At 43.1% G+C, this 18,922-nt stretch overlaps 2 protein-coding genes across 5 annotated transcripts in view; one reads left to right on the forward strand and one right to left on the reverse strand.

Annotated features, from left to right (window-relative positions):
• PITPNC1 (phosphatidylinositol transfer protein cytoplasmic 1) overlaps positions 1–4,388 on the reverse strand; it is a 268,872-nt gene extending 264,484 nt beyond the window's left edge. For 2 of the 4 annotated variants that reach the window (XM_049636384.1, XM_049636380.1), the window contains exons 1-3: positions 4,110–4,367; positions 2,120–2,245; positions 1,096–1,160 (exon numbers count right to left, since the gene is read on the reverse strand). The gene's annotated coding sequence lies outside the window, so the exon portion shown is untranslated. Of the gene's footprint in view, positions 1–1,095; positions 1,161–2,119; positions 2,246–4,109 lie in introns of all 4 variants that reach the window. The other 2 variants (XM_049636382.1, XM_049636381.1) reach the window with 2 other exon arrangements.
• Positions 4,389–4,501: 113 nt separating this feature from the next.
• PSMD12 (proteasome 26S subunit, non-ATPase 12) overlaps positions 4,502–18,922 on the forward strand; it is a 30,680-nt gene continuing 16,259 nt past the window's right edge. Inside the window, exons 1-3 of the mRNA XM_049636376.1 lie at positions 4,502–4,697; positions 14,254–14,313; positions 14,401–14,529. Of these exons, the coding sequence (XP_049492333.1) occupies positions 4,590–4,697; positions 14,254–14,313; positions 14,401–14,529 (297 nt within the window). The 5' untranslated portion in view covers positions 4,502–4,589. The remainder of the gene's footprint in view (positions 4,698–14,253; positions 14,314–14,400; positions 14,530–18,922) is intronic.

Here is an 18,922-nt window from a genome sequence, read left to right on the forward strand (position 1 = left end):
GTCTTTCCAGACGCTCAGCCCCAAAATCTTGCCGACATAGTTGACCTCTCTGCCCTCAAGGCCAGCAATCTTGGCTCCACCTTCAGATTATATCCAGGATCTAGCTGCTGCTTACCACGTCCACTGCCTCCACCCTAGTCCAGGCCACCATCGTGTTCCTCCCCAACTACCGCAATAACCCCCGAGCCAGTCTCCCAGCTTCTCCCCAACATAGTCACCACATGGCAGAGACTCTTTTACTATGTAAGTCGGCTCATACCACTCCTTCGCCCGAACCCCCCCGTTGGCTCCCCATCTTACTTAGGTTGAAAACCAAGTCCCGGGGCACCTGGGTGGCTCAGCCGGTTACGCGTCCGACTTTGGCTCAGGTCACGATCTCGCGGTTCGTGAGTTCAAGTCCTGCAACGGGCTCTGTGTTGACAGCACGGAGCCTGCTTTAGATTCTGTGTCTCCCTCTCTCTCTGCCCCTCCCCTGCTCATTCTCCCTTTCTCTCTCTCTCAAAATAAACAAACATTAAAAAAAAAAAAAAAAAAGTCCTTATAATGGCTGAATTGCCCCAAACTTCATCTCCTGTAACTCTTGCCCTCACGTATTCTGGTCTTCAGACAGGGTGACCTGATTGCTCTAACCTCAGGGTTCTTGCTCCTGCCTCTGCCTGGAATCTTCTCCCCTGCAAACTATCCGCAAGACTCCTTTACTGGGGCACCTGGCTGGCTCAGTTGGTGGAGCATACGACTTCGGGTCTCAGGGTCGTGAGTTCCAGCCCCGTGTTGGGGGTAGAGATCACATAGAAAAAGTTAAAAAGAAACCAAAAAAGACTCCCTTACTTACTTCAGGTCTTGGCTCACTAGCGAGGCCTTCCTTGACCACCTCCCACTCACTATCACCCCTGCTACATTATTTACATGTTTATTTTCTATCTCCCCTCCACCCTCCCGCCCCCTTTATAAGGTTCACTTCACAAAGGCGGGAACTTTGGGTCAGATGTGTGCACAGCCAGTAAGCGGAACGTGCCAAAGATGCCAAATATGGAAAAAATAGTAATAATATATAGACACATTATTTTCAATAATGAGTATCGTAATATACATTACCCCTGCTTTTCCAATCAGTTTTTCTCTCTGTTGTCGAAAACTGACGTCTGTGCTCAGAGCAGGAACTGGAAGACAGAGTTGGGGTATACAGAAGACAGTTTACTACTTTGCCAGGCAAAGGAGGTTACAGCAGACTAATGTCTCCAAGACTGCAAGCCCGCCTGGGGGAAAGGGCTGAGGGCTTTTATAGGAAAATACAGGATCTGGGCATTTGGATAGCAGTCTGGTCCCCGCTGCCAGCCTGGTTCCTCAAGGTGGTCTCATGACTAGAGTTGGCGGGGACCATCTGAGTCTCGTTACTAAGTATACATTGAGGGCGGCATGTCAATATCTGTACTGAGTTCTTGGAACAAAGGATTCCACAGAAAAACAAGGGAAAGGGAAGGGGAGGAGGAGGCTTTCAAGAATGAGGAAGAGAAAAATTTGTTCAGTTTATAAAGTCCAACCCAAAACAAAAAATAGTGATAAAGTCAAGCCTTGCTGGGGGACTAGCACGGTCACCTTTTTTTGTTATTTATTTTTAAGTAATCTCTACTGCTCAAGTGGGGGTCAAACTCACCACCCTGATTCTTTGTTTTTTAAACCTCTAGCTCCAACGTGGAGCTTGAACTCAGAACCCCAAGACTAAGAGAGTCGCATGCTCTACCGACTGAGCCGGCCAGGTGTCCCAACTAGTTGTCCATCTCTCTCTTTTTAATGTTTATTTGTTTAGTCCTGAGAGAGAGAAAGAGAGAGGCAGAGGGAGGGAGACAGAGAATCCCAGGGGCTCGAATGCAGGCATCATGAAATCATGACCTGAGCCAAAATTAAGAATTGGACGCCTAACCGGCTGAGCCACGCAGGCACCCCTAGTGTGTCTATCTTAATTTCCATCCCTCTTTACATTTCTATAGAGGTTTCATCTCTACCTTTTAGATTCCTTATTCTTTGCTAATTTTTCTCTTCTGAAACTAAATTCTTTCTTACGATGTCTGATTCAGACAAATAAAGGATTTATAAAGAGTCTACGTAACCGCACTCTCACCTATTTTCTCTCTTGCTCAGTCTTTCACCGGGTTTCTTCTTTATTTATTTCACTCTGTTGTTGTTGTTTCCTTTGTAAGCTTTTCCTTAGATTTCAAAGTGTTTTCATTGTTCATTTCCTCCAGGCCTAGCAAGGAAGGGCATCAGTTTGGTGGAGTTTTCTCCACCCTCTCTCGCTCTTACTTTTTGAGTCCTGGAAACCAGGATTTACTCCAGATTTACTCCACCACAACTTTGTTACTTTTCGTCTTTTCACATTCTTGACACAAAACGGTAGACCTCCAAATGCTTTGTCTACTCTTCACCAAACCAACTGCACACTAAATACAGAGCCAGAAACAGCTCAGCCTAGTGCTCTCAACAATACTGGCTCCTAGAAATGCGTTTTAGAAATTTGTGTGGGTATTTCAGGTTGTCACGATCACTGGGGGGCAAGGGGGATCAGCATGTAATTGGGATGCCAGACATCTACGATGCGACAAACCTGCATGGTAAAATATTGTCCCACAATACATCGGATTTTTCTTTCTTTTAAAAAAATTTGTTTTCCTTAACAAATTTTGAAGAAGAAAGACAGAGTGTGAGCGGGGGAGGGGCCGAGAGAGAGGGAGACACAAATTCCGAACAGCCTCCAGGCTCTGAGCTGTCAGCACAGACCCGGACAAAAGGCGAGATCACGACCTGAGCCAAAGTCGGCTGCTTAAGCGACAGAGCCACCCAGGTGCCCCTCCACCTGACTTTTCAATGTCCTGCCAGACACCCACTTATGTGTCTGATGCCTAGACTCGAACTTCACTTTACATATGCTCTTTTTTGACGTTTTAATATACACTAAAATTTCTAAGAATTCTTCTATGTAAAAAAACAATGGAGGGGCGCCTGGGTGGCGCAGTCGGTTAAGTGTCCGACTTCAGCCAGGTCACGATCTCGCGGTCCGTGAGTTCGAGCCCCGCGTCAGGCTCTGGGCCGATGGCTCGGAGCCTGGAGCCTGTTTCCGATTCTGTGTCTCCCTCTCTCTCTGCCCCTCCCCCGTTCATGCTCTGTCTCTCTCTGTCCCAAAAATAAATAAAAAACGTTGAAAAAAAAAAAATGGAAAATTGTACTTTCACAGAGTCAGAACTTTACCAAGAAGTTGTACACCATTTTGGAGAAATCATGTCACCCACAGTAAATCCTTACGATGCTTGGGGAACCAACCTATTGAGGTTGCAACTTCTGATTTCACAGTTGTGTTGTGTGTGAACAACCACACAACTGCTTCTTTTTTATTTTCTATAGTAGACATGTCTTAGCCTTTAAATTTTGAAGTTTAGTCATTTATTTACGTAAGTAATCTCTACACCTGAGGCTGGGCTGGAACTCAGGACCCAGAGATAAAGAGTTGCCTGCTCCTCCAACTGAGCCCGCCAGGCGCCCCTAGCCTTTATATTCTGAAGTATTATTATTTTGCTATTTTGCGATGCTTCTCCTTTACCTTACAGCTAGGGTGTTTTGTTGTTGTCGTGTTTAATTATGTGTGCAGGTGGGTTATAGTACCCACGATTTTCATTACAGAACAGTAAAAACAAACAAAAACAACCAAAGGAGGTCTATTCAGTATATAAAAAGGGATGTTGGTGCTGATTTAATTCGCTAACAGGTAGACCATTCCAAGATTTCCCATTTGCTTTGGAAGCTACTGTTTATACTTTGACCACACCACACACAACCTCATTTTCACTTTCAAGCATCCTAAGCTGTTAAATAGGGACCCAGACGATGCAGATGCTAATGAAAACTTGCACGGTTCTTAAAAATGGAAATAATCCTGCATGCGTAAAATCTCATTTGAGAGTCCTACAAAGAAAAGTCCTACAAAGAACTCATTTGAGAGTCCTACAAAGAAAAGTCAACAAAATCTTTCTAAAGATTCTTCTTACCCACGTAGTGGATTATAGTAAAAATGAAAACAAACAAAAAGTACTTGTTATATTACTGAGCCGCTGTCATACCTTCTCTTTGAGCTTTGAGAGATCCCACAGATTAAACCAAGATTCTCAACCAGATGAAACTTTTTTCTTTAGGATTTCAGCCTGCTCATGCAGAGATGAGAAAACGGAGATCCAAGAAAACCTAAGCGACTTGCCCACGGCTCTGAGAAATAATATTTGCCAAGCAGGGAGACGTAAGAGTATATGGGATGGCCTACTCTATTACACTAGCTTTTCTCACCGCAGAAGCCATGGATGAAAGTCGGTTATCAAGGCAAAACCGGACGTGAGCTGCAGGCTCGAGGGCGAGCCCCGCCCTCCGCCCCGCCCCCAGGGCTGTCTGAGGCAGTGCCTGACTGGCGGCCAGCGCAGGGGGCCTCGTGGGGGTCCTTCGCGCGGGCTCCCGACGCACTGCCTGAGTGGGTGCGCAGGCGGCTTCCGGTGTGGGTGACGAGTGGTGGCCGAAGCAGGGGGACATCAAGGGACGTTCAGGCCGGGACCATGGCGGACGGCGGCTCAGAGCGGGCTGATGGGCGCATCGTCAAGATGGAGGTGGACTACAGCGCCACGGTGGATCAGCGACTGCCAGAGTGCGAGAAGCTGGCCAAGGTGAGGGGAGGCCGGCTGGCTGTTCGCGGGCGCCAAGGGCTGAGTCACGGCGCGGAGCTTGCTTAGGCCTCAGGGGGCCTGCGGGCTGAAGGGTGCGTCCCCCACTGCCTGCCCAGCCCGAGTTGGGCCTGCGTGAGCAGGAGGTCCCAGGTGTGCCCCGCAGCGGGAGTACGCTGGTGCATACAGCTTCCCAAACTCTTCCCCTGGACTGATGGCCACTTCCCGGAGGACTTGGGGCCTCATAGTACTCTTTGCCTTTTCTCGGTACTGTTTAACGTTTACTTTAACAGTTCCCCAGGGGTTACGGCCGCTTTAGCGTTCAGGCTAGATCAGAGAGTTGAGTTCTCTTACTCTTGCTGAATGAACGTATGTCGTTAAGTTGTTTATGGATCATGGGATGCTCCTGGCCTATAGCCAGGAGAAGCAGTAGGAAAGTGAAACAGGACGAAGGTGATGAGCGCAGGACCCCTGCCCTTAAGGAGTTCGTATATATAACGAATTAGACGAGTCAGGCGTGGTGGTACGTGTTACTCAAGTATAAAAGTGCTTATTGGAACGCAGAGAAGGAAGCTGTTGTGTTTTTTACTGGTGGGATAAGGGAAGGTTTTACGGAGAAGTTGACGTTTGTTTTGGGCCTTGAAGAAGAAAATTGGGATGGGGAGGAGTCGTCCCCGGAGCGGGAACTGCAGCCGCAAAGACTAACAGGCACAGCAGTGCAGAATAACCTAATTAGGGGAGGTCATGAACCGTGGTTTAGTCCAACGGCTTATCTCCTCTGGAACAGAAATTGAACTTGATCCGAACATTTTTCACATCTCCTGATACGTGTCAGGCAACTTTATGTACCATTTTACATATAAAGAAACCAAGCCTCCTGGAGGTATTTGTGGAACCCAGGTAGGAACAGAACCAGGGGTTCAAAATTAGATTTGTCTGACTAGGGTTTGAATGGTTGTGGAATCAATTCCCATCATGGGCTGTTGCTAAGGATTACGCTCAGGCCTCATTAAATTCCTTGATCAATCTAGCCACAAATATTTATTGCTATTCACCTGGGATGCATGTACTAATAGGGTTGTTTTTGTCCCTTAAGGTGCTTACCACAGAAGTACATTTAAGTGTAACTAATTCAGGGACAGGAGGAGTGTCAAGTAATATTTCACAGTAATATTTCTTAAAAAAAAAAAAAACAACCTTTCCACTGCTTCCCTTTTTTTCTGATAAAGGATTTAGTGGGGCTTTAAAAAGACAGGGATAGGGAAGGCTGATGAAGTTGATACACCTGAATTTCTTAGCTTCAGTACACTTGATGGAGGGGAGCCATAAATTCATCTCTGAACTTTCCAGCAGCTTGTGTAAAGAAACATCCTCACTTACATGAGGGTTGGAAAACCCCGACGGTGCCAGGCAGATAACGATAGCTGGCATTTGTCGAGTATTTTCTACACTGCCAGGCAACCTTCTGCGTGCTTACATGCATTAGCACGTTCAGGCCTCACCTTAGCCCCATGTGATAGGTGTTGTTGTTTTACAGGCAAGAAAAGAGTCTAAGAGAAGTTGAGTCACGTGCCCCAAGGTCATACAGTTAGTAGAGTGATGGAGCCAGGATGCAGAGCGAGCAGACTGATCCTGGAGCTTCTGCTGTCTCCATGCTGTCCTGCCTAGTGAGCCAAGTGTGATGAAATCCTGAGCCAACTTCTGACCACTTATCCAGGGAAGCGGGGGGAAGTAACTCCTCACCTCCAGTTAATCTTTGCCAATTGGGCACGACAGCCAGACCTCACCTCTTCTAATTTGAGGGAGAAACCAGGGGGTATGGATTTGTTTTATACGAATTGCCTCAATATTTAGAATCCGGACACAGATCTGTGTTAAAACACCATTTGAGCCAATACCACATAGATGAGACAAAACATACCTACGGTCCAGAGTCAGCCCCTGAACGAGCACTTTGGAATTAATAGATGGCTGGTTTCCATAAGGAAGAAACCGTCTGCTGAAAAGAAGTACAGCTATGCCTAGAGCTGAGGCCTGGGAGAAAAAAAATCTTCCCTTTACCAATTTCTGATAGCCTACTGTCAGTAGTCCGTGCTAGACATTGTGGGGAGTAGAAAGGTTATTAGACAAAGCTCTTGCCCTCAGAGAGCTTATAGGCCAGTAAGAAAAAAAAAAATATTTCACTGCTACAGTTGTAGTAATCACGTGTATGGCGTTTATGTAGGATGTTATGGTTATGTGTTCAAGACAGTTGGAAAGACTTGCAAACTCAAATGCCTTTTTAGGTGTCAAGTGGGTAGCAGAAAAGTTTAAAACAGGGAATGTTGGGGCCTGTTAAACTATGTAAAATAAAAGCCGTTTGAATTTTTTTTTTTTTTAAGTTTATTTTTGAGAGAGAGAAGGCACGTGCACACAAGCTGGAGAAGGACAGAGAGAGAGCGAGAGCATCCCAAGCAAGCTCTGCCAAGGGGTTCAGTCCCACAAACCATTAGATCATGACCTGAGCCGAAGAGTCAGAGGCTCAACCCACTAAGCCACCCAGGTGCTCCTGGATTTTTTATTTATTTTTTTTAAGCCAGTGTGCCAGTGGAACAAAACAGGGTACAGGTGTGGATTCTTTTTGTGAGGGAGGAAGGTAGAGGGCTGGGGATGGGAGGGCATAAATGTTTGTGGTTTTGTTTTTTATTAAAAAAAAAAAAAAATTTTTTTTTTAACGTTTATTTATTTTTGAGACAGAGACAGAGCATGAACAGGGGAGGGGCAGAGAGAGAGGGAGACACAGAATCGGAAGCAGGCTCCAGGCTCTGAGCTATCAGCCCAGAGCCCGGCGCGGGGCTCGAACTCCTGGACCGTGAGATGGTGACCTGAGCTGAAGTCGGACGCTTAACCGACTGAGCCACCCAGGCGCCCCTGTGGTTTTGTTTTTTAATGCAAACCCACAGTTTTCAACTTTTGGATTAGACGATTGTCTTACAGTCTAGTTAGTTTTTTTAAGTTTTGTTTTGCCTTCTGTTTGTCATTTTATATTTTCTAACCATTCTGCCAAATGTAAGAAAATACCCATTTAAAGCGTTGTATTTTTACACTGGAACGTATGGGACACTTTAGCATACATTCTTTTGCTTTTTTACTTTAAGCCCATCAATAAAACTGAAGAAAGTTTTGTTGTTTTTACTTTACTTGTGAAAAAACTAAGGTTCAGGCAGCTTAAGTGGTTTATCCAAGGTCTACAGCAAAGCCAGATCAAGCTCAGGTCTCCTGGCAACAGGTAGTGTTCGTTTTTGCTACATCTCATGATATCTTTAAGAGACTTGCTTCCGTGCTGATTTTCCTTACAGCATTTTTAATTTATTTTTTATTTTTATGATGTTTATTTTAAGAGAGTGAGAGTACGAGTTCTTGCACTAATGAGTGGGTTAGAGGCGAGAGAGAGAGAGAGAGAGAGAGAGAGAGAAAGAAAGAATCCCAAGCAAGCTCCCCATTATCAGTGCAGAGCCGACTTGGGACTTGATTCCACAAACCTCGAGATTATGACCTGAACCAAAACCAAGAGTCAGATGCTCAACTGACTGAGCCACCTGGGTGCCCCAAGACAATTTTTATTCTTAATGTGAACAACATTTGCAGGTAAAAATTGTGTGTATAGAAACTTAATAAGAATATACCCAGTGAGAAAAGCACAGAGAGCAGAAACCTTCAGAAGGCATCTTGAAGTCTAGACCTGGGTGGTAAAATTGACAAATCCAGGCCATTTGAATCTCCTACAGTTGTGACTTACTACGACTCTGTTTCTGTGTCCTAACACTCAACATAGAACACCAGTCACTAATATTTATTACTGTGTACTTTCTTTTTTTTTTTTTTTTTTTAATTTTTTTTTAACGTTTATTTATTTTTGGGACAGAGAGAGACAGAGCATGAACGGGGGAGGGGCAGAGAGAGGGGGAGACACAGAATCTGAAACAGACTCCAGCCTCTGAGCCATCAGCCCAGAGCCTGATGCGGGGCCCAAACTCACGGACCGCGAGATCGTGACCTGAGCTGAAGTCGGATGCTTAACCGACTGAGCCACCTAGCCACCCCATTGCTGTGTACTTTCTATATAATGTTAGCTGTTAGGATGATGATAATGTACCTAGTATATTCCAGGCATGTCTTCATAAGTATTGCTTTAATCCTTACAGCAACCCTGTGGGGCAGGAATTATTTTTATTATACTCATTTCATTTAAGAGAAAATTAAGGGTCAGAGAGCGTGAGGGTCTTGCCCTAGGTAGCACAGTGGTGGACCTGGGATTTAGACCCAAGCAGTCTGGCTGCAGAGCCTGTGTTTTTAACCGTTCTCCTCTGCTGCCTCTGTGATTGGTATTTGATTGATGAAATAATGAAAGTGATACTAGTTCTTGATAATGGTTAGGGCTTCACCGTCCTGTTAGCTAAGGAGTTAAAAATTAATCTGAAGAGGGCCTTTTCTGAACTGTATGTGGTATTTAGCAGTTCTTACTACACAGAGGATCACCACCCCCCTTTTCGATTACACTATATTTGGTAGGTGGTGGTTTGGGGATTATATTCTTAAATTGAATATATCCTTTGGTTCTCCTTCTTCATGTCTTTTCATTTCATTTGGTTACCTGCAGCCTCTTCTCCAGGAGGAGGTGAAATGTAAAACAGTTTATTGATTGCCAGCAGCTTGGACAAAAAGACCCTCTTAAGAAATAGGTAACGTTAGGGGCTTCTGGGTGGCACATTTGGTTGAGCATCTGACCTCAGCCAGGTCACGATCTCACAGTTGGTGAGTTTGAGCCCCATGTCGGGCTCTGTGCTAATAGCTGGAGCCTGGAGTCTGTCTCCCTCTCTCTCTGCCTGCTCATGCTGTGTGTGTGTGTGTCTCTCTCTCTCTCTCTCTGTCTCTGTCTCTGTCTCTGTCTATCTCAAAAATGACAGTAAAAAAAAAAAAACTTTTTAAAGAAATAGGTCATGTAAAAATACTGGATTAGCTTTAAATTTCAACTACTTGTGGTTAACTTTTTACTGGCCTTTTTTTCTTGTGTAGGTTGTTTAACAAGTCATCGAAAGGTTGGATCCATTTAGGAGGTAAAAGGTAGAAACATAGAGAACTTACAGATACTTGATATGTATGTTGATGATATGTATGTTGAACAAATATACATTGATATGTATGTTGAACAAACTCCTTAGTAAGTTATCTCATTTACAAAGATTTTAATGAGAAAAGTGAGTCACAAAAGTCACATGTTCTAATGAGTTGGTTTTGGTAGCTTTGACCGTCTCCTTCCTCTGAGTTGAAAGGCAGCAAGGTGGGGTGGAATTTCAAGAACTGTGAATAGTTAGGAAAGGAGGAAGGTGGTTAGCCATAGCATTGACCATGGAAGATTTGGAGAAAAAAGTGGAATAATTAGAGAATTGGGAGTTGTATTTAATGAAGTTGATGGTAGCATCCCCCAGATAGAACTGAATTGCCGGCCATATAACTTATCACATCCTACTTACCTTGACAGTAAGAATCAGGAATTTTGGGTACCTGGGTGGCTCAGTTGGTTGAGTGTCTGACTTCGGCTTAGGTCATAATCTCGAGGTGAGTCAGGAATTGTAAGCCATTAAGATCATCTGCTAGTTGTGGTCCAGCCATTCAGTGCATACTATGTACAAGTTGGTGTGAGGGAAACAATCGAACAAGGTCCACCCCTGAAGGAAGTTATGGACCACTTAGGAGGCAAGACATGCACATTAATGACTGTAGTACAAGGTATAAAGGGATGTACCGTAGTAGCTACGGAAGCAACATCATGTGCTTGGCCAGGTACTGAGCTGCATTGGTGAACAGTATAGACACAGTCCCTCCTCTTGCAGAATTTACATTCTAGTGAGATTAGAAAGACCATGAACATTAAAAGAGAAAAGAGTTTGGGGTCATTACAAAGCAGAAAGTCAGTGGGCTTGTTAGTTAAGGAAGTGCTGAATGACTACTGACTTCCGGGGAGTTATTTAAGAATGCCTTCCTGAGAAGGTGACCTCTGATGTTTTGTTGATACCCGCAGATGATGGCTCTAAAGCAATATGTGATTTCTTCACATGAAGAATACAGTTCTTTTATTGGTTTGTTTTTTCTACTTTTTTTTTAAATGTTTTTTGTTTTGTTTTAATTTTCTTTATGTTTATTCATTTTTGAGAGAGACAGCACAAGCAGGGGTGGGACGGAGAGAGAGGGGGACACAGAATCCGAAGCAGGCTCCAGGCTCTGAACTGTCAGCACAGAGCCTAACAAGGGGCTCGAACTCACTGAACCATGAGATCATGACCTGAGCCGAAGTCGGACGCTCAACCAACTGAGCCACCCAGGTGCCCCTGTTTGTTTGGTTGGTTGGTTGGTTTTTTGAGAGAGAGAGTGAGTTTAAGTGGGGAGGGGTAGAGAGAGGAGGAGACACAGAATCCTTAGCAGACTCCAAGCTGTCAGGAAAGAGCACGACGTGGGGCTCAAACTCATGAACTGTGACATCATGACCTGAGCCTAAGTTGGCCACTTAACTGACTGAACCACCCAGGTGCCCCTAGAATGCATTTCTTTAAAACCTATACTTCTGGGGCACCTGGATGGCTCAGTCAGCTAAGTGGCTGACTCTTGATTTTGGCTCAAGTCATGATCTCACAGTTTGTGGGTTCAAGTCCCACATTGGGCTCTGCACTGATAGGGTGGGGCCCACTTGGGACTCTCTCTCCCTCTCCCCCTCCTGCACTCTTGTGCACTGTCTCTCAAAATAAATAAACTTACAAAAAAAAACCGTACTTCTGAATTAAAATACCATAAACAGCGGGTGCCTGGGTGGCTCAGTCAGTTAAACATCCGACTTTGGCTAAGGTCATGATTTCATGGCTCATGAGCCTCGAGCTTTGTGCTGACAGCACAGAGCCTGGAGCCTGCTTCGGATTCTGTGTCTTCCTCTCTCTCTCTACATCTTTCCTGCTCGCAGTCTCTCTCTCTCTCTCAAAAATAAATGAACGTTTAAAAAAAATCTAAAATGAGTTGATTGGATTAAATAATCTGTGGCAGTCTTTAAGTTCTGAGATTCTTTGATCTTCTATGATTTATTAGCTTTTAACTTTGGAGAATTTATGGATTTGTTCTTTGTTCTTTTCCTCTGATGGGCATTTAGTTAGCCTTTATTGTACACATGAATCTGTAGAGTTTTCAGAACTGATGCTCTCCTTTGCGTAGGAAACATTGTTACAACGCTAGTCATCGTGTTTCAGATTTAATTACAGTAATCATATATTTCAGAGTTAAAGAAAATTCAAACAATGACCATACAGTACATAATCTGTACTCCATAGAACATTCATAGTTTAAACGTTATTTTGGAAAATATAGAAAGTGTTTTGAAAAATCCAAACATTATTTGTGTCCTTAATTCAAAACCTGTTTAATTACTTTCTTTGATCAGTAAAAGAGTAGTACTCATGTACTGTCCATGAATGTCATTAAAATAAAAAAAAGTTCTGGGGCTCCTGGCTGGCTCCGTCGGTGGAGCACATGGCTCTTGATCTCAGGGTTGTGAGTTTGAGCCCATGTTGGGTGTGGAGATTACCTAAAAATAAAATCTTAAAAAAAGGCGCAATCAGTTAAGCATCCAGCTCTTGATTTTGGCTCAGTTCTGAATCTCACAGTACGTGAAATGGAGCCCCCCCCCCCCCCCGACAGCCCGGAGCCTGCTTGGGATTTTCTCTCTCTCTGTCCCTGCCCTGCTGTCCTGCACAGGCACGCGTGCTCTCTCTCTCTCTCTCAAAATAAATAAACTTCGGGACGCCTGGGTGGCTCAGTCGGTTGAGCGTCTGACTTCGGCTCAGGTCGTGAGCTCGCAGTCTGTGAGTTTGAGCCCCGCATCAGGCTCTGTGCTGACAGCTCGGAGCCTGGAGCCTGCTTCTGATGCTGTGTCTCCCTCGCTCTCTGCCCCTCCCTGACTCATGCTCTCTCTCTGTCTCAGAAATAAACATTAAAAAAATTTGAAATAAATAAACAAATAAACTTAATTTTTTTTCATTTATAGTTAGAAAAACAATTTCAAAATAAAATCCTCATCACTTTTGATTCATTCATTGTTATTAATACCAGTATCTTAAATACTTGTAATTTTTTTTGCTGTGGGCTGGTTTTGTTTTTATTAAAATGTGTGGTTTCTAATAGGATGGCTTATTTTAGTCCTGGTGTATTATCATTTAGGTTTATATGATTTGAATTTTGTTACTCCTGTTTCCTAATGTGCGCCCCAGGGGGAATATTTTGTTTTTGCATATGAGATGGAGGTCATTATCAGTTGACCAAAAGGGGTATATTCCATTTGGATCAGTATCTGCTTAAAGGCATGACCTTTGGTATAGCATGCATGGATATTCTCAGGTGGTCTTTATTTCCTTTAAGCACAGTTATAATTTGTTTTTTTAAATTTTTTTTAACGTTTATTTATTTTTGAGACAGAGAGAGACAGAGCATGAATGGGGGAGGGTCAGAGAGAAAGAGACACAGAATCTGAAACAGGCTCCAGGCTCCGAGCTGTCAACACAGAACCTGATGCGGGGCTCGAACTCACGGACCGTGAGATCATGACCGGAGCCTAAGTCGGCCGCTCAACCGACTGAGCCACCCAGGTGCCCCAGTTATAATTTATTTTTAAAGGCATTGAAAAATTAGGGGCACCTGGCAGGCTCAGTCGGCAGAACCTGCAACTCATGATCTCAGGGTCGTGAGTTCAAGCCCCACTTTGGCCATACAGCTTACTTTAAAAAAAAAAAAAAAAAAAGTCATTGAAAAATTAAACCAGGGTTTCTTGTCTTTTTACCACCAGATATCCTTTTTATTTTTCCTCAAAACTTCGTGTTTTAAGTTTATTTGTTTTGAGAGAGACAGACAGGCAGACAGAGCGAGAGGGGGAGGAGCAAGAAGAGAGAATCCGAAACAAGCTCTCTGCTACCAGTGTGCTAAGCCCAGCACGGGGTTTGAACTGCCCAACCGTGAGATCGTGACCTGAGCCGGGATCAAGAGTTAGAAGCTTAACTGACTGAGCCACTCAGGTGCCCCTCAGAACTTCGTGTATTAAAGTATTTGTTATGGTGACTTCATAGAGAAATCACTCGTTTTTCCCATTTTTCTTCTTTAAAGACACGTGTGACTGCCAATTAAGAGTCTATTCAGAACAAGATAATCTGGTATTACCACACTGAGTTGATAATTAGAATCCAAAACAAAGACTTGAGGTTTTTCTCAGGTGTTAAATTATTGTTCTATATTCAGTTTTCTCCTAGGTGATTTGAAATGTTAAAAATAGCTTGTGGACCCCAAGTTGGAAACCACTGACTTAAGGAGTCCACAGGAAAAGCAAGCACTACGATGGAAAGGAACAAAACAATAATAGTAATGGGGCTGGACCTTTTCCTCAGAAATGGGTTTTTTTTCTTTTTGTGGCAGAAACATCTCATTTTAGACTGTTGTTTGGTTTTGTGTTGATGGTAGTGTTTTCATTGTTCGTTTGTATCTCTTGTTTTAGGAAGGAAGACTTCAAGAAGTCATTGAAACCCTTCTCTCTTTGGAGAAACAGACCCGCACCGTGAGTAGATTATAGTGAGAACCTCAATTATCATTGATTTTATTTAACAATGTTCCGTTGACTCTCGGCGTATTTTCATTCTTCCAGGCTTCGGATATGGTGTCTACATCCCGTATCCTAGTTGCAGTGGTGAAGATGTGCTATGAGGCTAAAGAATGGGATTTACTTAATGAAAATATTATGCTTTTGTCAAAAAGACGGAGCCAGTTAAAGCAAGTGAGTTCGTGACTGCTCATAAAACAAATACATTTGCATTTAAATAAGGACATTTAGAAAACCTTTCTGTGAATCTGTTTCAAATTACTGTTAAATCAGCATTACAACATTCTAGACAGTTTTTAAAAATTCTGTCCATATTTTCATGTCAGCTGCTTTTATGTTTTTTTTCCTTCTAGTTTTCATATATTTGCATATTTTTACAAAATTGTGCTGAGAATGTTGGTGCAGCTTTGTTCTGTTTCCGTGTTGCTCCCTATCTTCATATTTATTATTTTAAGCGATTGTGTTATAAGCCATCAAGCTGATAATCTATCATTTACTTAATCATGTATTTTGGGGCATCTGAGTGGCTCAGTCAGATAAGCCTCCAGCTTTGGCTCAGGTCATGATCTCGTGGTCTGTGGGTTCGAGCCCTGCATTGGGCTCTGTGCTGACAGCTCAAGAGCCTGGAGCCTGCTTCAGATCCTGTGTCTCCCTCTCTCTCTGCCCCTCCCTTGCTCGCACTCTGCCTGTCTGTATCTCAAAAATAAACAAAGGTTAAAAAAAATTTTTTTAATCATGTCTTTCATTAAGCATTTAATTAATATTTCACTTATTTTGAGGCAGTTTTTCAGACATTTTGACTGCTTGTTTTGTTTAAAGATTATGTTCTCTTTTGGTGTTTTGGGGAAGCTAGATTTTACTGTTTCCCTGTTCTTTTGCTTGAGGTTTTTGTTTTGTTTTGTTTTGTTTTTTAAGTAAACTCCATGCCCAACATGGGGCTTGAACCCATGACCCCAACATCAAGAGCCCCATGTTCTATGAACTGAGTTGGCCGGCATCCCTTTCTCTTGAGATATTTAAATGATCCTCTGTACAAAAGAGTCCACTTTTGTCATTTATATCTCATCTTTCAAGTACTGTTCCCTGAGTAGCTTCTGGGTTTTTATTTTTTGCTTTCAAATAAAGGTATTGACGTAAAACGGGGAGTAGTAGAACCAAAAAACAAATAGGGTGTTCTTGTTCAAATCCCTTGTTTTATTAGTTTACTGCTAGAGTGAACTTAGTGATAGAGTGGGTTAAATTATTTTTTGCAAAAAACAATTTGTTGTTCTTTTTTTAGATAAGTTTACATGCATATAATTTGTTGTCAAGAATTAACATAGAGGGACACCTGGCTGGCTCAGTCAGTGGAGCGTGCGACTTTTGACCTCGTGAGTTCCAGCCCCGTGTTGGCTGTAGAGATTACTCAAAATATTTTTAAAAAAAGAATTCACATCAATTTGAGGCAATCTAGTACATGTGAATGCGAAATTCCTTTCAATATGCCTTTTGTTGCTCAGTTCTGTGCTTTCAGAGACCATCATAGAGTTGGTTGAGAGACTAGCATAGATGAGTCATTGCCTTCCTCTGGTTTTCTGAGATTTGCTTGCTATGGGACGATTTGGAAAGGGCTGCTTCCCTAGACATCTTGAGGTAGCCTGGCTTAAACAAAAATGTGTTTTGTATAGGACTGATGCCGTTCAAACAAAGCACGTATCCTAAACCAAAGGTTTAATAGAGTCCTAGCATTTCAGAACTAGTAGAGGGACTGTTAACTCTGTCCCCTTTCTGATTGAGAAACTGACATTTCTACGTAAGACTCTTGGAATGTGAAGAGATGTGCCAGGTCACCTTTGGTTCAATGCAGAATATGATCCCTGATAGTAGTGTAGTACCTCTTTAACAAGTGCCCTAAAGGTGACTTATTTTTTATTTTACTTTTTTTAAGTTACACACACACTCCCAGCAGTATGCAGTAAGTGACACACAATGTCAGCGGTGCTAGGAGACCTGATCGGAGGAAGAGAGGGTTTTGATTACATTTGTCGGGGGGCGGGGGCGGGGGGAGCTTCCCGGACAAAGAGGAGTGTGAGCCCATCTCCCAGCTGGCTGACGGATGACCCCGACTGCAGTGGCACTGCCCTTTTCACCTTGACATGTTATGTCTTAGCTCTGGAAGGTGCTTAGGGACTCAGAATGTCTCTTTCCTTTTCCCATAATTACTTTTTACCTAAAGCTTTTCTTTCTGCTTTACCAGACTTAGAAAGTAATGATTTTCTTAAAATAACCTTTTCTGGATTGCTTAAAATTAATGGTTTCTAATTCACTGTCTGTCACTTGAGCCCAGGGGGTAAGCCTCACTCCTACCATGACTTCCCTAATGACTTGTGTTTTTCTCAGAGAGCAGCAGGATGTTCATTTATCATTAGAATATTGATATAATTGTTTTGTTTGTTTTTCTTTTACCCCATCTGATTTCTGTTAATGTAGTTTTTGCACAGCTTTTAGAATTACTAATTTGTATGCCCTTGTAGAAATCATTATTATAATTAGTGTGGGAAGGATCATGTTTTTGGGGGTTTTTTTTAATTTTTTTTTTTAACGTTTATTTTTGAGACAGAGAGAGACAGAGCATGAACGGGGGAGGGTCAGAGAGAGGGAGACACAGAATCTGAAACGGGCTCCAGGCTCTGAGCTGTCAGCACAGAGCCCGACGCGGGGCTCGAACTCACGGACCGCGAGATCACGACCTGAGCCAAAGTCGGACGCTTAACCGACTGAGCCACCCAGGCGCCCCAGAAGGATCATGTTTTGAGATACAAAGTGTCCCAGACCCTTGCTGAAAGAGTTGTATTTTACAATAAAACCTTTATTTTCTGGAACTCCTGTGTGTCTCTGAATGGCCATTTTTTCAGTTAATTAGAAGTTTGACCTGAACTACATGAATATTGTTTTTTAAGGAAATCTTTGCAAGATATACAATGGGATTTTTTTTTTTTTCCCAGCATGATTGAGGTACAGTTGACAGCAAGATATTCTGTTTACTTTTCTGCTGTCTTAAACAAAATATATTTAATATAGTTTAACATCTTCTTTATGACAAAGAGTCCTAATTATTATTCTCAATGATTATCATAACTGATAATGCTGTTCAGAGTCTATATTAGAGGTTGCAAACTACAGGCCACGGTCCAAATCCCACCTGCCAGCTTTGTAAATAGAGTTTTTGGAACACAGCCACACCCATTTGTTATATATTGTCTGGCAGCTTCTGAGGTTACAAAGGCAGGTGAATAGTTGAGTCAGAAACCCTATGGCCCACAAAGTTTAAAATATTTACTGTGTAAATGTTTACTAAAACATACAGAGAAGTTTTGCTGACCCCTGACCTAGAATGTTAGAGCTAGAGGAAATGTATCCAACCCACTTACATTATCTGAGAAACCTGGGCAGGGGATGCTGTGACTTTCAATGTCCTGTTTCATTGAGGGGAGTATGGGTGATTGTGGCTTCTCCTCCCTCCTGAGGCCCGGGGGCGGGCGGGCGGCTGCTAAACCCTCTGCCTCTGCTACAGACTCTTAACTCACAGTATCTGCTAGCTATGGCTTCATTGCTGTTCATAGCCACTGGTGACCCCTGCTTTTCTCTTGTCCTTTTTCCCCCTTTCGTCTGTTACAACTTCTTCCATGCTTTTTTGTTTGGCTCCAAAAAAGCTAGCTAGGAAGCCTTCTAATAGACATCGTCAAATACCCCTTTTATGTAATCATGTATGTTCGCTCTTTGTATTGGGGGGGGGGAGGGGTAAAGTCTTTGCACCTGAGGTTTTCCTTACCTTTTTACGTTATTCCTGGGTGTTCAGTACATCTTAGCTGTCAGAGACATTTTGATTTTTTTTTTTTAAGCAAGCTCTATGCCAAACATGGGGGTAGAACTCACAGCTCTGGAGATTAAGAGTTGCATGCTCTAGGGGCACCTGGGTGGCTCAGTCTGTTAAGTGTCTGACTTCAAGTCAGGCCATGATCTCGCGGTTTGTGAGTTGAAGCCCCATGTCAGGCTTGTGCTGACAACTCAGAGCCTGGAGCCTGCTTCAGATTCTGTGTCTCCCTCTCTCTGTCTCTGCCCCTCCCTGCTCACTCTGTCTCTCTCAAAAAAAAACATAAAAAAAAAAAAAGTTGCATGTTCTACCAACTGAGCTAGCCAGGCACCAGGCACCCCCTCCCTTTTATTTTTTTAAGATTTTATTTATTGATTTGTGTATTTATTTATTTAACAGAATGGAAAGTATACCTATTCTTTTTTTTTTCCCCCCTTAAGGTTTATTATTTATTTTGGGAGAGCGAGCAAGTGAGGGAGAAGTGGAGGGAGAGAGAGAAAATCCCAAGAAGGCTCTACACTGTCAGGGCAGAGCCCAATATGGGGCTCCAACTCATGAACCATGAGATCATGACCTGCGCTGAAGTTGGACACAACCAACTGAGCCACCCAAGTGCCCCCAAGATTTTATTTTTTTAAGTAATTTCTACACCCAACGTCAGGCTCCAACCTATAATCCCAAGATCAAGAGTTGCACGCTCCACTGACTGAGCCA

Source organism: Panthera uncia, chromosome E1 (genome assembly GCF_023721935.1).
Source record: "Panthera uncia isolate 11264 chromosome E1, Puncia_PCG_1.0, whole genome shotgun sequence".
Taxonomy (NCBI): domain Eukaryota; kingdom Metazoa; phylum Chordata; class Mammalia; order Carnivora; family Felidae; genus Panthera; species Panthera uncia.